Source organism: Capra hircus, chromosome 10 (assembly GCF_001704415.2).
Source record: "Capra hircus breed San Clemente chromosome 10, ASM170441v1, whole genome shotgun sequence".
Taxonomy (NCBI): domain Eukaryota; kingdom Metazoa; phylum Chordata; class Mammalia; order Artiodactyla; family Bovidae; genus Capra; species Capra hircus.
In genome coordinates, this window is record NC_030817.1 from 66,194,721 (window position 1) to 66,212,415 (window position 17,695).

Genomic DNA, 17,695 nt, shown 5'->3' on the forward strand with positions numbered 1-17,695 from the left:
TCAGGCTAGCACTGGGTCCCAGGTCAAACTGTCACAGCATCTTTGTTCTTCCTTCCTAAGATGTAACAAAAATCTAAGGAAATGACTCTCTGAGCAATTTCAGCACCTGTCCCTCCCTCTGTGCTCCCCTACTCCCAGCTCCTGGAAGGTGGGAATTGCTTCCATTTTGTTCATCCAATAGCCTTATTGTCTAGCACTGCCTAACACATTTGTTGAAAGATTAAAAAAAAAAAAAAAAAAAAAAAATCTTTCCTTTTGGGGAACTTAGGAAGGGAGCAAATAAGTACAAACCAAGAGAAGGGGTGTTGAAAGACAGGTTTTCAATTTTTCCTAAAAGCCTGTTATGGCTCCCACTGGACTCAACTTTCCCTGCACTATTTCTGAAGGAAAGTCAACTGAAACTGGCAGATGAGTTACATCAGGCAAGATACAACATCATGGCACAAATTTAAAAACTACAGAAGTTAACACTGACACTTCTCACAACTTCATCCTAGACTTCAAACTGCTCTGACTCATGAAAAAAGACCTTAGGGACTTCCCTAGTGGTCCAGTGGCTAAGACTCCGTGATCACAATGCAGGGGGCCTAGGTTGGATTCCTGGTCAGAGAACTGGATCCCACATGCTGTAACTAAGAGTTCACATGCAGCAACTAAGAGTTTGCATGCCTTAATGAAGACTGAAGATCCCATGTGCTACAACTAAGACCTGGCACTGACCAAAAAAAAAAAAAAAAAAGACTATATTAATAAGAAGCACTTCTAAATTTCTCAACTTTTATGTGAAAGATTTATGGAAGGATACTTTATAAGAATGATATTTTAAACACATAATGTCTAAAAATAATTCCTACAAAATACTTAGGGGCCTATTTAAAAAAAATTTTAATTTATGGCTACTTCAAGTAGCATGAGCAAAGAGGACAGGATAACACAATTACCATCATTTTAAATGAAGATGAAAACTACAAAATAACTGCAGGTAGCTTTTCTTTTTTCCTTGAAAAAGGCAGAGTAAAGTTCTTGTTATAAACACTGAGTTGTACTGACTTGAATAGACAACTTCTGATTCCTTTCTTGTCTTGGATGCTTTTCATATTACAGGACCCACTACATAAATATTATTCCAAAAGAGTGGCATATTATCTTCATATAGGTACATGGTGGGGTAAAAAAGCCTAGATTTGGCTCAAATTGTGTTATTTTTTCCCAAGAAGCACCAAAAGCAGTAACTCCATGATTTGCAATTCTAAGATGTTGAAAAAAAGGTGTGGCCAACATAAAAAATAAGGTCACTATCAGGTCAGATGTTAAAATGAATCCCTCAAAGGTCTGAGTTTTTAAAACCTTTGAAAGTTAAAACAAATTTCAAAGAACTCCAATTCAGTTACTACATACCTCTTTCCACCAAGAAGAAAGGGAAAAAACAAACAGGCCTCAAAAAAAGCATCCCAACAATTCAAACGGCTTCAGGGATTAGAAAAACCAGCTGCTTTGCCACCTTAAGGTTTGAGGTGAAGTCGTTCAGTCGTGTCTGACTCTTTGCGACCCCGTGGACTGTAACCTACTAGGCTTCTCCGTCCATCGGATTCTCCAGGCAAGAATACTGGAGTGGATTGCCATTTCCTTCTCCAGGGGATCTTCCCGACCCAGGGATCGAACCTGGGTCTCCCGCATTGGAGGCAGACGCTTTAACCTCTGAGCCACCAGGGAAGCCACCTTAAACATCTCTGTTAAAATTCCTTTGGTTATGTGTGCACACACACTATGGCTGAGACAGGAAGCTATTTCTCTCCCAAACTACTTACAGTGTCTTATGAAAATGATTAACTTGCATACAGACAGTGGTCTCAGTGTTTAACACAAATAAGTACCTGGACTATAACTGGTAAAATGCCGTGTTTTACCTCAGAGGATAGAGTCCCCTGAGAGTCTTCTGATTCAGTAGGTCTGGGATGGGAGCCCCTGCAAAGTACATCTTAAACAAGCAACCCAAGCAGTTTCATACATACATGTTCTTTCTCTCACCACCAGGAAAAACCAGTGTAGAAGGCTGACCTGCCTCACCTTCTGAAAAGACTAATTTGGAGGTAATATTTCTGATATAATGGCTTAGATTCCCACTTGGAAAACTCATAGACAAAAGATCTCCTTACTAACTGTGCTCCATTCTCACACTTGACACTCAGGGATTTGTCATGGTTTGTTCCTTTCCACAAGGCCTGCTCATTACACAGCAAATACGATGCTATACCCCACCAACGAAGACCAAGAAATAGATGGAATAGACCGAGGCATCTTGGTGAGATAAGGCCCAGAAGGCATTAACTTTGTTCTGAGGATTCCTAAAGACCGCAAAACCAGGCTGACTTTGAACTTCTGCTCAAGATCTCTGGGAAAACTTCTAGAGAGCATAGAACTTTTTGATTCCTCTGAAAGCCTGGCACAGGGCTGAATAGAAAGAAGGCACTGATGCCTGTTAGGATGCACAGGAAATGGGGATTTTGATCTGGTTTCCATCTGATAAAAAGAATGCCAATGAGTTGAAAAGGAGAAAGCTGAAATTGCTATTAAAATGTATTAGGTATTACTTACAAATTTTATGCTAATTTCTTTTTACAAATAGATAAAGTTGGGTTTAAAGTTGTAATCCCTTCAGTTTCCACTTTGAAAAAACTTTTTTGTGGATAAGGAAAAATCTTTCTGCTACAAAAGGAAGCTCTCTACTCATTTTATTTGTCAGACTTCTGTGGAAAAAAATCAAAGAATAATTTACAGCTTAGTGCATTTATCATCAGAACAGATGTCTTAAAAAAAAAAAAAAAGAACAGATGTCTTAAGAGTGCTTTACCAAGGAAGCCCCCCAAATCATCTTTTAAATTGATGTATCAATTTCCTCTATTCAATATACTTTACAAACATGCATTCGAGTAACATAGAAAATGACTATGAAACATCATTTTGCAATATGAAACACGGAATAGTTGGTATATGGAAAGAGCATAGGCCTTGCAGTCATACAGATTTGGGTTCAAATTCTACTACCAAGTTGTGTGAATCTAGGTAAGTTATATCTTCAAGCTTCATTTTTCTTATATCTAAAATGGGGAAAATGGTACCTACTTCATCAGAATTTGAAAACCTGACAATGTAAATAAAGCACTTAATTGAAGTGACTGGACAGCTCAGCGGGTAAAGAAACCACCTGCGATGCGGGAGACACAGTCATGAGGGTTTGATGCCTGGGTCAGGAAGATCTCCCCGAGAAGTAAGAGGAAACCCATTCCAGGATTCTTGCCTGAAAAATTCCACCAACAGAGGAGGTTAATGGACTACAGTATGTGCTCAGTCGCTTAGTTGTGTTCGACTCTTTGTGACCCCAAGGACTGCAGCCTGCTGAATTCCTCTGTCCATGGGATTCTCCAGGCAAGAATACTGGAGAGGGTTGCCATTTCCTTCTCCAGGGCTACAGTACCCTTCTGCAGGTCTCAAAGAGCCGGACATCACTGAGCGACTAAGCACATACAACACATAGGTGACTAGTTCACCCCAGCGTTAGTCACTCAGCCTTGTCTGACTCTTCGCGACCCTATGGACTGGAACCCTCCAGACTCTGTCCATGGGGTTTTCCAAGCAAGAATATTGGAGTGGGTGGCCATTTTCTTTTCCAGGGGATCTTCCTGATCTAGGGACGTTCACCCCAGGCCCTATGTAAATGATAACTGATGTTATCATCAGAAAAACCTACATTTTAAAATTAGAAAATAGTTGTTTTTTAAGTTCTAATCCTAAGTGCCAGTCTAAACTTATCAGCCAAACTTTTACAGTCAAGAATATATTTTTACATATTTCAGGAGTCTCTCCTGTGAACATTTTCACCTTACCTTTCACTTTTTATCCCATAACAAGGTTTCTATCCCTCTGATACTTTTCCACAGGCCCCACTACTTCCTCATCTCCTACCTCCATACTACCATTTTCAAAAGAGCCCTCTTTTCTTCAACACCTCTCCAGTCCCTCTTTCTCAAAGTCCTCCCCTTTCATGCCCTAATATTTAAGTCCTGAGACCTCTGACCTAATACAGAAGACTCCCAAGAAGCCATTTGTAGAAAAGCTTTAGTTTTCAGGTGCTTGTATCAATTAATTCTTACAAATACTCAATCCTTTGTAATAACCCAATCAGATACACAAGGCTGATGTTTTATCTAGACTTTACAGTTATGGCCAAAGATACATAGCTAGAAAACAGCACAGCCTAGAACTCAAAAATTTCAGATTCTAAGTTCAGTCCTCTACTCAACTTACAGAACTACTAGCTCTTGCACATCCTTTCTGTATATAATTTGTTCACTAAACATGGGGGAAAACTCTCTTTGAATCTTCTGTTATCACTGGAGCACTGCTACAAAGGACAGCTTCCTCCCTATAGTATCTCCCAGAGTATATAAACAGTTCAAGCAACCCCAAGACAGTGAGACGTAAAGTTAGTTTCAATGGCTCCTGAACATCTTTCAAGTAGAAAGAATTCTGGGATGCTGCATGAAAAGGGCCTCCATGCCGCCCTAGATATTTCTCCACTTATGCCCACTTTCCTCCTCCCAAGAGCTTTCCTGGGTCTGACATCTCAATGGGGACCCTTAACACACACAAAACACCCTAGCTGCCAAGTAGATTCGTGTCCACAGCTAAGTATTCTTCGCCAAGCACGGAGAGGTTGCCCTTCACTCTGTTCACACCCTCGTCTGAAAAACTTCATCTTCCACAGCCTGCACCTTCTCGGCCTCCCTCTCCCGACCCCCACCCCCCGCACCGCCCCCAAAACCTCCCAAACGCCCGGGTTGGCGAGCGATACTTTCTATCTCTCCGTGGCCGGATCGCCTGGCCTGCTGCCTGCCGCCCCGATCTGGCCGTGGCAGACCAAGGATTCCTCCAGTTCCCCCAGTCCGAGGCCCACCAGCCTGGCCCCTGCCCCGCCTCCCCGCCCAAGGCGCCAAGTCCTTCGGGCTCCGTCTCCAGGCCCCGGCCAGACTCCAAGGGCCGCGGGCACTGCGGGGAGGACTGAGGGGGCGGCAGCGGCGTTCAGGACACGAGGCAGGCCGGGCGCTCCAGGCAGGAGGCCCGGGGCCCGACAGGCTCCCGACTCCCGTGGCCGGGACTCAGCCCTCCCGCTCCGCTGGCCCGCGCCTCCGCGGCCTGTCCTAACCTGATCCAGGTTCTCGTCGCTGCCGCTGTCCTCCGTGTCTGAGTCAATCACGACGCGGCCTTTCCGCTTCTTTACCATCGTGGTCCCCCGGCTCCCACGCCGGACGCCGCCCGGACTCCCCTCTTGCCCGCCTGCCAGTGGGACCGCCACTGCCGCCGTCGCCGCCGCCGCCGCTGCTGCTGTTCGACCCACACAAAGGCGACCGCGCATGCGCGCTCCGCTCCGCCCCTGGCCCCGCCCCCCGCTCGTCGCACGCCGTTCGCCGGCGCCCAAAGCCCCGCCCCTCCCCCCCGACGCAGCGTGGGAGGCGGGGACAGCCGGCTGAGTTCCGGGCGGTGAACGACCGTCCTGTACCCAGCGCCCGCAACTGGAAGCTCTGGGTGTGTCTCTGCTGTGGGGCCGAAGCTTCATGTACTGCCTACTTGTTTTGGACTGCAGCCGCAAGCATCTGGGTCTGCTCTAAGGAGCCTTTCGACTGTCTGACACTGATGGAGTCTCTAGGGCACCGTTAGGGCCGTCCGCCTGAAAGACAGATCGTCTGGACCACGCTGAGGACACCTGTTGTGGAACGAAGCCTGCCTACCTGGGCTGTGCGAGTGACAACTGATCTGGGACCTGAAGGATGCATCTGATTTACCCCCAAAAAAAGTAGAGGGAAGGGTATTCCAAGCAGAGAACTGTTTGGTCAAAGACATAGCGATAATAGAAAAAGTTGAATTCAGGGAACTGAAAGTTCATTATGGCCGAACAGAGGGCATGGTGTGTGGGGATGAGACTGTTGGAGGCACGCAGCGGCCAAATCATTCAGATCCTAATAAACTATATTAGGAAGTTTTAAAATCTTTCGTATTGAAAGATTCTAAACTGTAGAACGACATTATCAGATTTGTGTTTTTTAAAAATTACTCTGGCTGCAGTGTAGCGAATGAATAAAGAAGGAAGGAGACTAAGGAAAACCACGTAGGCTGTTGAAGGCGTTTTGGCAAAAGATAATGCCCTGAACTAAGGAAAGTGAAAGTCGCTGAATCGTGTCCTACTCTTTGCGACCCCGTAGACTGTACATATACGAAATTCTCCGGACCAGAGTACTGTAGTGGGTAGTGGTTCCTTTTCCAGCGGGATCTTCCCAACCCAGGGATTGAATGCAGGTCTCCCGCATTGCAGGCAGATTCTTCACCTCCTGAGCCACCAGGGAAGCCAGAACTAAGGAAGAAGCAGTGAAATTGGGGAGCAATGGATAGCTTCTGGATAATTTGGAAGGTAGAATGACTAGGACTTAAAAACTAGTTGGGAAAGGGAAAAGGTGACGTCCCAAATACAAATGATACTCAGGTTCTGGTTTAGGAAGCTGGTGGGTCCTTCATGGAGATAAGGAGTACAAGTGGAGAGGATGTTTGGGAGACTGGGTGTGTAGGAGATCAGTTTTATGCCTGTTGAGGGCAGCTGATAAGAACAACTTCACAGTGATTTCTTTGTGGGATTTGGAATATAAGGTAGGGAGCATCAGAAACAATAATTTGAAACTGTTCTCAAAAGTTTTTGGAGGCCATTAATTTTTTATTCTGGTTGTGAAGTTGAGAGTTAGGCTTGAGGCTTCCCTAAGTGTTATTGAAAAGTGTTCAGAATTAAGGTAGAGAAAACAACCCAAATAAGGCCCAACTATCTCTACTCGAAAAACCTTGTCCTAAGAGAAGTCCCCTAGACTTCTCTCCCCCAGCGTATCCTTGGAACTGAGCCCATGGCCAAGACGACCCAAAATGACCAGCTCACCTCCCTTGTTTCTAGCTACCTCAAAGGCTGGTGCCCTTCTCTGAGGACTGTCTTTAAATCTGTGAATAAAAGAAAGCTATAATATAGTCAGTGACCCTTGACTGCAATTAAGAAAGATGGGTTCTTTATTTGAGTGAAATCTATTGATTTTTCAGCAAGGGGCCTTCTAAAGCATTGTGGACTGGACTTAGTCCATGTTGAGACCAAACTGTGTCTGAAATGAATGAGTGAACATTCTGTACTCTGAATTTCCTCTTGAGTTGGCTTCTCAGGGAACCCAACCTGTGAAAGTTTCCCCTTTGTAAAATGAAGATAATGATAATATCTGCTTCTTTGGGTTTTGCTAAGGTATAAATTCGGAGAAGGCAATGGCAACCCACTCCAGTATTCTTGCCTGGAAAATCCCATGGACAGAGAAGCCTGGTAGGCTGCAGTCCATGGGGTTGGTAAGAGTCGGGCATGACTGAGCGACTTCACTTTCACTTTTCACTTTAATGCATTGGAGACGGAAATGGCAACCCACTCCAGTATTCTTGCCTGGAGAATCCCAGGGACAGAGGAGCCTGGTAGGCTGCCGTCTATGGGGTTGCACAGAGTCGGATACAACTGAAGCGACTCAGCAGCAGCAGCAGCAGCAGCGAGGTATAAACTGGGCTTTTCAGGTGGCTTAGTGGGTAAAGAATCCGCCCGCAATGCAGAAGACCCAGGAAACCACAGGTTCAATCCTTGGATCAGGAAGATCCCCTGGAGGCGGGCACGGCAACTCAGTCCAGAGTTCTTGTCTGGAGAAGCCCATGAATGGAGGAGCCTGGTGGGCTACAGTTCATGGGGTCACAAAGAGTCAGACATGACTGAAGCTACTGAGTGCATAGCACACACAAGGTATAAATTACTTAACATATAAAAAATGCTTTAAATACTTCCTGGTAAAGAGTAAGTACTCAATAAATGTCTATAATTGTATAATTGGGGAGGTGAATTACAGTAGAGTGAGTAGGGGCTGGAGGAATAGTGTTGGAAATGGGAAATTTTTGCTTTTTGTATACTATGGTATTGTGTGAACTTATTACACTGAATATGGATTTTTCATCATTATTTATTTTTAATTTTAATTTTTTATTTTTGACTGTGCTGGGTCTTCATTGCTGCACACAGGGTTTTTCTAGCTGCCCTAGTAGGGGCAACTCTAGTTGTGGTGGGCAGGCTTTTCATTGCAGTAGCTTCTCTTGTTGCAGAGCACGGGGTCTAGGGTGCGCAGGCTTCACTAGTTGTGGCACATGGGCTTAGCTGCCTCTTGGCATGTGGTCTAGGAAGATCTCCTGGAGAAGGAAATGGCAACCCACTCCAGTATTCTTGCCTGGGAAATCCCATGGACTGAAGAGCCTGGTAGGCTACAGTCCATGGGGTCGCAAAGAGTCAGACAGGACTGAGCGACTTTCTTTCTTTAGGTTATAAGGGTGGGACTCTCATGAATAAGATTAAGTGCCCTATCAAAGAGACGCCAGAGAGCTTTCTCATCACTTCTGCCAGGTGAGGACACGGCAGAAAGATAGCAGTCTGTACCTGCAGAGGGTCCTCACCAGAACCCAACCACGCTGGCAGCCTTAGACTCGTAGCTTCCAGAACTGTGGAAAATAGATTCCTGCTGTTTAAATGCAAGAAAAAATACTATGAATCCATTAAACATTTTAAACTAATCTGTATCCTGTTCCTTACAACTGTATCTAAAATATATTGAGAGTCATACAAGTAGGTATGTGAACTTTGAGAAAAGGACTAGGAAATCATTACTATGTAATTTGCCATGCTGTTGTAGAGTCCTCCTTTTGGTGACCTAACCATCTCTTAATGAGTTCAGGGTCTGAAAACTAACCCAGATCTAAAAGTGGGCAAAGGATGGTCACTATCCATTGGGGCAACTGCCCTCAGCCCCTGGTCACCCAACCTTAATTTCTTCTGATTAAAAACTGAGTACACTTGTTTGGCTATCTATTTTGTCTTTGGGGATGCTATATTCTGTTAACCATTTCCATGATTCTCTGAGGGTCAGGATTCTGCAGCTGTCATTCTGACTTTTCCACTCTTCATAATAATTGCATCTGCCTGGCTTCTCACAATTAAGTGATATTACCTGACTTCTTATTTCAAGACCCTATTGCTCCCCTTTCAGAACCCAGTTTTCCAACAGCTGCTCCTACTATAAAGGAAAACCTCAGTCCTCGCCTATAAAGGAAAACCACAACTGAACTTTTGGTGATGCTGGTGCACCCCTTTACCATCACATTCCTTAAAGTCTTGATGAATTCACACGTCTCCTCTTGGTCTTCCCACAGAACATGATCATTCTGTGGGATTTCTGACCTTAAGTACATCCATCTCCTGCTGACTTTTCTAAATTTTTTAATCTCTTCCTACACTATATGTCTTGGCAACTCTGGCATTTTTTACCTCATGTGGTATATAAAGTTTTCCATGCCTCTAAGAGCCATCTTTATAACAAATTTGTACCATATCCTGGGTCCTTGGCAGAGTGATAAATTGTGTGACTTAGAGTACTCCCAAATCAATAAACTCTCCCTAATCCAATTTTGCACTAAGGAGTTCATGATCTGAGCCACAGTCAGCTCCCAGTCTTGTTTTGGCTGACTGTATAGAGCTTTTCCATTTTCTGCTGCAAAGAATATAATCAGTCTGATTTCAGTATTGACCATCTGGTGATGTCCATGTGTAGAGTCGTTTGCTGTGTTGTTGGAAGAGGGTGTTTGCTATGACCAGTGTGTTCTCTTGGCAAAAAATCTGTTAGCCTTTTCCCTGCTTCATTTTGTTCTCCCAAGGCCAAACTTCCTGTTACTCCAGGTATCTTTTGACTTCCTACTGTTGCATTCCAGTCCCCTATGATGAAAAGGACATCTTTTTTCTGGTGTTAGTTCTAGAAGGTCTTGTATGTCATCATAGAACCATTCAGTTTCAGCTTCCTCAGCATTACTCATTGGGACATAGATTTGGATTACTGTGATATTGAATGGTTTGTCTTGGAAACGAACAGATCATTCTGTCATTTTTGAGATTGCACCTAAGTTCTGCATTTCTGACTCTTTTGTTGACTGTGAGGGCTACTCCATTTCTTCTAAGGGATTGTTGCCCACAGGAGTAGATATAATGGTCATCTGAATTAAATTCACCTATTCCGGTCCATTATAGTTCGCTGATTCCCAAAATGTTGATGTTCACTCTTGCCATCTCCTGTTTGACCACTTCCAATTTTCCTTGATTCGTGGTCCTAACATTCCAGGTTCCTATGCAATAGTGCTCTTTACAGCATCGGACTTTACTTCTGTCACCAGTCACATCCACAGCTGGGTGGTGTTTTCACTTTGGCTCCATCTCTTCATTCTTTCTGGTGTTATTTCTCCACTCTTCTCCAGTAGCATATTGGGCACCTACTGATCTGGGGAGTTCATCTTTCAGTGTCGTATCTTTTTGCCTTTTCATACTGTTCATGGGGTTCTCAAGGCAAGAATACTGAAGTGGTTTGCCATTCCCTTCTCCAGGTTTTGTCAGAACTCTCCACCATGACCTGTCTGTCTTGGGTGGCCATACATGGCCTGGCTCATAGTTTCATTGAGTTAGACAAGGCTGTGATTTATGTGATCAGATTGGTTAGTTTTCTGTGATTGTGGTTTTCATTCTATCTGCCCTCTGATGGAGAAGGATAAGAACTGGTGGAAGCTTCCTGATGGGAGGGACTGGCTGTGGGGGAATCTGAGTTTTACTCTGTTGGGCAGGGCCATGCTCAGTAAATGTTTAATCCAATTTTCTTTTGATAGGTGGGGCTGTGTTTCCTCCCTGTAGTTTGGCCTGAAGCCAAACTATGGTAGGGGTAATGGCTGTAATAGTGACCTCTTTCTGAAGTACTTATGCCAGTACTGTTGTATTCAGTGCCCCTGACCCCACGGCAGTCCACTGTTGACCCACGCCTCCACTGGAGACCCCGGGTTGCTCACAGGCAAGTCTGACTCAGTTTGTTGTGTGGTCACTGCTCCTTTCTCCTGGGTCCTAGTGTGCACAAGGTTTTGTTTGTGTCCTCCAAGAGTCTCTTTTCCCAGTCCTGTGGAAGTTTTATAATGAAATCCCACTGGTTTTCAAAGTCAAATTTCCTGGGGGTTCTCAGTCCCTTTGCTGGATTCTCAGGTTGGGAAATCTGTTTTGGGCCCTGCTGCTGCTGCTAAGTCACTTCAGTCGTGTCCGACTCTGTGTGATCCCATAGACGGCAGCCCACCAGGCTCCTCCATCCCTGGAATTCTCCAGGCAAGACAGTGGAGTGGGTTGCCATTTTCTTCTCCAATGCATGAAAGTGAAAAGTGAAAGTGAAGTTGCTCAGTCGTGTCCGACCCTCAGCGACCCCATGGACTGCAGCCTACCAGGCTCCTCCATCCATGGGATTTTCCATGCAGGAGTACTGGAGTGGGGTGCCATTGCCCTAGAACTTTCTTAAAAGTGTGAGAATTTCTTTGGTATAATTGTTCTGCAGTTTGTGGGTCCTCTGCTCTGCACCTCTATGATGGCGCTAATGGCAACCTCCTCCAAGAGGGCTTATGCCACATGCCATGTGTCCCAGGTCTGCTTATTGAAAAATTCAGACTTAAATTGAAAAAAGTAGAGAAAACCACTGACCATTCAGGTATGACCTAAATCAAATCCCTCGGGATTATATACTGGAAGTGACAAATAGATTCAAGGGATTATTTCTAAGAGAGTCCCTGAAGAACTATGGAAGGAGGTTCATGACATTGTACAGGAGGTGGTGATCAAGACCATCCCTAAGAAAAAGAAATGCAGAAAGGCAAATTGGTTGTCTGAGGATGACTTACAAATAGCTGAGAAAAGAAGAGAAGCAGAAGTCAAAAGAGAAAGGGAAAGATATACCCATCTGAGTGCAGAGTTCCAAAGAATAGCACTGAGAGATAAGAAAGCCTTCCTCAGTGATCAATACAAAGAAATAGAGGAAAACAACCGAATAGGAAAGACTAGAGATCTCTTCAAGAAAATTAGAGATACCAAGGGAACATTTCATGTAAAGATGGGCACAACAAAGGACAGAAACAGTATGGACCTGACAGAAGCAGAAGATATTAAGAAGAAGTGGCAAGAATACACAGAAGAACTATACAAAAAGGATCTTCATGACCCAGATAAGCACAATGATGTGATCATTCACCTAGAGTCAGACATTCTGGAATGTGAAGTCAAGTGGGCCTTATGAAGTATCACTGCAAGCACAGATAGTGGAGGTGATGGAATTCCAGTGGAGCTATTTCAAATCCTAAAAGATGATGCTGTGAAAGTGCTGCAGTCAATATGCCAGCTAATTTAGAAAACTCAGCAGCAGCCATAGGACTGGGAAGGGTCAGTTTTCATTCCGATCCCAAAGAAAGGCAATGCCAAAGAATGTTCAAATTACTGCACAATTGCACTCATCTCACATGCTAGCAAAATAATGCTCAAAATTCTCCAAGTCAGGCTTCAACAATACGTGAACCATGAACTTCCATGTTCAAGCTGGATTTATAAAAGGCAGAGGAACAAGAGATCAAATCACCAACATCCTTTGGATCATCAAAAAGCAAGAGAGTTCCAGAAAAACACCTATTTCTGCTTTATTGACTATGCCAAAGCCTTTAACTGTGTGAATCACAACAAACAGTGGAAAATTCTTAAAGATATAGGAATACCAGACCACCTTACCTGCCACCTGAGAAATCTGTATATAGGTCAAGAAGCAATAGTTAGAACTGGAAATGGAACAGCAGACTAGTTCCAAATTGGGAAAGGAGTACATCAAGGCTGTATACTGTCCCTGTGCTTATTTAGCTTATATGTAGAGTACATCATGAGAAAATCAGGCTGGATGAAACACAAGCTGGAATCAAGATTGCTGGGAGAAATATCAATAATCTCAGATATGCAGATGACACCACCCTTATGGCAGAAAGTGAAGAGAAACTAAAGAGTCTCTTGATGAAAGTGAAAGAGGAGAGTGCAATATCTGGCTTAAAACTCAACATTCAAAAAAACCAAGATTGTGGCATCCAGTCCATCACTTCATGGCAAATAGATGAGGAAACAATGGAAACAGTGACAGACTTTATTTTCTTGGGCTCCAAAATCATTGAAGATGGTGACTGCAGCCATGAAATTAAAAGGACACTTGCTCCTTGGAAGAGAAGCTGTGACAAACTTAGACATTACTTTGCTGACAAAGGTCTGTCTAGTCAAAACTATGGTTTTTCCAGTCATCATGTATGGATGTGAGAGTTGGACTATAAAGAAAGCCAAGGGCCGAAGAACTGACACTTTTTGAACTGTGGTGTTGGAGAAGACTCTTGAGAGTCCCTTGGACTGCAAAGAGATCAAACCAGTCAATCCTAAAGGAAATCAGACCTGAATACTCATTGGAAGGACTGATGCTGAAACTCCGATACTTTGGCCACCTAATGCAAAGAACTGACTCATTGGAAAAGACCCTGATGCTGGGAAGAATTGAAGGCAGGAGGAGAAGGGGTCGACAGAGGATGAGATAGTTGGATGGCATCACCGACTCGATGGACATGAGTTTGAGCAAGCTCCAGGAGTTGGTAATGGACAGGGAAGCCTGGTGTGCTGCAGTCCATGGGGTCGCAAAAAGTCTGACACGACTGAGCGACTGAACTGAACTGGATCCAATTTTAAAATCTGGTGCCCTGATCAAGCATCCTTGACTCCAGTCTGCTGCTTCTCTCCCAGTTCCTGCCATTACATACTGGGCTAGTTCTTGCAGCTCCTTTGGAGTATAGTCCCTTCTTTATCAGACCCAATATGTCCTGTACTGGATTATATATAGTGTTTCAACTGTATTTATCAGCCTAGTATCCAGGAGGGAGATACAGGCATATTTTGAGGAGGATACATGCAGTGTTGCAGGGTACTGGCTTCTGCACTGTCTACAAGCGAGAGGTGAGGGATGGAGGGCCATTTCTGTAGGTTCAGGGGTGTCAGAAGAATCTGGAAATTCAAGATGTTTAGGAGCATCAATCAGATATCCTCATTCCATGTGTTGTGATCCCATTATTTCCTAACCAGGACCCTTAGCTCACCTGCATTGCTTGGAAGTTTAACTTTTATTGAAGCTTAAACTATCCTGGTGATAATCCTCCTGCTGCTGCTAAGTCGTTTCAGTCGTGTCTGACTCTGTACGATCCCATAGATGGAAGCCAACCAGGCTCCCCCATCCCTGGGATTTTCCAGGCAAGAGTACAGGAGTGGGTTGCCATTTCTTTCTCCAATGCATGAAAGTGAAAAGTGAAAGTGAAGTCGCTCAGTTGTGTCCGACTGTTCGAGACCCCATGGACTGCAGCCTACCAGGCTCCTCTGTCCATGGGATTTTCCAGGCTAGAGTACTGGAGTGGGGTGCCATTGCCTTCTCCGGATGATAATCCTGGGCCTCACCTTTCCCTGCTGACTCACTGCAGGTGTTTAAGCCCTTGTTGTGTGCTGTTAAGGAAGCCTCCTGGATTTCATAGGCTTCCCTGGTGGCTCAGGTTAAGAATACACCTGCAATGAGGAGATGCAGGTTCAGTTCCTGGGCTGGGAAGAGCCCCTGCAGAAGGAAGTGGCAACCCACTCCAGTATTCTTGCCTGGGAAATTCCATGGACAGAAAAGCCTGGTGGCCTATAGTCCATGGGGTCACAAAAGAATCAGGCAGCACTTAGTGACTAAGCAACAACTGGATTTCACATTTAGCTTTCAGTAACAGAACCCAATTTCACTATCCTTGTAGTTACTATGCCTCCAGTATATATTTTTTGAAATATCATTGATTTACAATGTTCTGTTTTTGATATACAGCAAAGTTATTGAGGTATTCTTTCCATTATGATTTATTTATTACAGGACGTTGAATATAGTTCCCTCTACTATACATTTGTCTACAGAATGTAAACTCCTAATTTATCCTTCTCCCATCCCCTTTTCTCTTTGATAACCATAAATTTGTTTCCTATGCCTGTGAGTTTTTTTCTGTTTTGTGAATAAGCTCAATTGTATCATATTTTAGATTGCACATGTAAGTGATATCATATGGTATTTGCCTTTCTCTTTCTGACTTACTTCACTTAGTGTGATAATCTCGAGGTCCATCCATGTTGCTGTGGCATTATTTCATTCTTTTTTCATGGCCGAGTAGTATTGCATTGTGTGTATATGTGTGTGTGTATATATATATATATACACACACATACATGTTCTTTATCTATTTATCTGTCAGTGGATGTTGCTTCTATGTCTTGGCTATTGTAAACAGTGCTGCTATGAACATTGGGGGTGCATGTATCTTTTTTCTTTTTTTAAATGTTTATTTTATTTTTGGTTGTACCATGAGGCATGTAGGATCTTAGTTCCCAGATCTGGGAGCACAGAGTCTTAACCACTGGACCACCAGGGAAGTCTTATCTTTTTAAAAATTTTTACTGAAATATAGTTGGTTTACAATGTTGTATTACTTTCAGATGTATAGCAAAGTGATTCATCTATACATATATATTCTTTTTTCATATTCTCTTCCATTATAGGTTGTTACAAGATATTGAGTATAGTTTCCTATGCTATGCAGTAGGTCCTTGTTGGTTATCTATTTTATATATAGTACTGTGTATGTTTTAATCCCAAATTCCTAATTTACTCGTCTCCTTTCTTCTTTGGTAACCCTGTTTGTTTTCTATATCTCTGAGTCTATTTCTACTTTGTAAGTAAGTTCATTTATGTCATTTTTTTTATTCTACATATAAGCAATATCATATGGTATGTGTCTTTCTCTTCCTGACTTACTTTGCTTAGTATGATAATCTCTGGATCCGTCCATGTTGCTGCAAATGACGTTCTTTCTTTCTTTTTTATGGCTGAGTAATATTCCATTGTATATATATACCACATTTTCATTATCCATTCATCTCTTGTTGGACATTTAGGTTGTTTCCATGTCTTGGATACTGTGAACAGTGCTGCTGTGACAGAAGGGTACATGTATCTTTTCAAATTAGAATTTTGTCTGGAGGTATGCTTAGGAGTTCGAGAAGGCGATGGCACCCCACTCCAGTACTCTAGCCTGGAAAATCCCATGGATGGAAGAGCCTGGTAGGCTGCAGTCCATGGGGTTGAGAAGAGTTGGACATGACTGAGTGACTTCACTTTCACTTTTCACTTTCATACATTGGAGAAGGAAATGGCAACCCACTCCAGTGTTCTTGCCTGGAGAATCCCAGGGATGGGGGAGCCTGGTGGGCTGCCATCTATGGGGTCGCACAGAGTCAGACACAACTGAAACGACTTAGCAGCAGCAGCAGTGTGCTTAGGAGTAGGATTGCTAGAGTATGTGGCAATATTTTTATTTTGTGAAAAACCTCCGTACTGTTCTCTATAGTGATTGCACCAACTTACATTCTCACTAACAGTATAGAAGGGTACCCTTTTCTCCACACCCTCTCTAGCATTTGTTATTTGTTATTTTATTTTATTATTTTGGTTGCATCACGAGGCTTGTGGGATCTTAGTTCCCTGACCAGGGATCAAACCTGGGGCCTGGCAGTGAGAGCGCCAAGTCCCAACCACTGGATCGCCAGGGAATTCCCTGGCATTTGTAGACTTTTTAATGATGGCCATTTAAAATGGTGGGGCTTTCTGGGTGTCTCATTGATAATCTGCCTGCTAATACTGGGGAGACGGGTTCAATCTCTACGTTGGGAAGATCCCCTGGAGGAGGAAATGACAACGCATTCCAGTATTCCTGCCTGGAGAATCCCATGGACAGAGAAACCTGGCAGGCTACAGTCCATGGAGTCACAAAAGAGTCAGACATGACTGAGCGAGTGAGCATGTATGCACACAGGATTCTAACTGGTGTGAGGTGATAGCTTGATTTGCGTTTCTGTAATGATTAGCAGTGGTGAGCATCTTTTCATGTGCCTATTGGCCATCTATATGTCTTCTTTGGAAAAATGTCTGTTTAGGTCTTCTGCCCATTTTTTGATTGGGTCATTTGGGTTTTGTTATCAAGTTTATATGTGCTATTTATATATTTTGGAAATTAAGTCCTTGTCAGTTGCATAATTTGCCAATATTTTCTCCCAGTCTGTAGGTTGTTTTTCACTTTGTGTGTGTTTCCTTTGCTCTGCAAAAGATTGTAAATTTGGGTCCTGTTTATTTTTTATTTTGTTTCTGTTGCCTTGGGTGGCTGATCTAAGAAGACTTTGGTTAGATTTATTTCAGAGAATGTTTTGCCTATGTTCTCTTCTGGGAGTGTTATGGTGTCATGTCTTATATTTAAGTCTTTAAGCCATTTTGAGTTAATTTTTGCTTATGGTATGAGGGAGTGTTATAACTTCACTGATTTGCATGTGGCTGTCCAGCTTCCCCAACACCACTTGCTGAAGAAACTCTTTTCTTCATTGTTGATTCTTGCCTCCTTTGTCAGAGATTAAATGACTATAGGTGTAACTAAGCTGTACGTGCTGTACATTTTGAATGCTTATTAAATGGGAAACCTGGGCTTCCTTGTATTTAATTGTTCCTTTCTGGTGAGTGAGAAATGGTCTTAGGATGCTGAAAATCAACCCTCTCTCTGGCCTTGCTCGGTATAGCTGCATGGTTCATAACTTTTTCCTACCTCAACACACATAACAGATGCTATC

The 17,695-nt window shown here is 43.4% G+C and overlaps 1 protein-coding gene and 1 non-coding gene across 2 annotated transcripts in view; both read right to left on the reverse strand.

Annotated features, from left to right (window-relative positions):
• Positions 1-5,428, reverse strand: part of RTF1 (RTF1 homolog, Paf1/RNA polymerase II complex component) — a 45,188-nt gene extending 39,760 nt beyond the window's left edge. Inside the window, exon 1 of the mRNA XM_018054426.1 lies at positions 5,204-5,428. Within this exon, the coding sequence (XP_017909915.1) occupies positions 5,204-5,413 (210 nt within the window). The 5' untranslated portion in view covers positions 5,414-5,428. The remainder of the gene's footprint in view (positions 1-5,203) is intronic.
• TRNAW-CCA lies at positions 1,642-1,713 on the reverse strand. The gene has a single exon. It is a non-coding gene; the product is annotated as a tRNA-Trp (tRNA).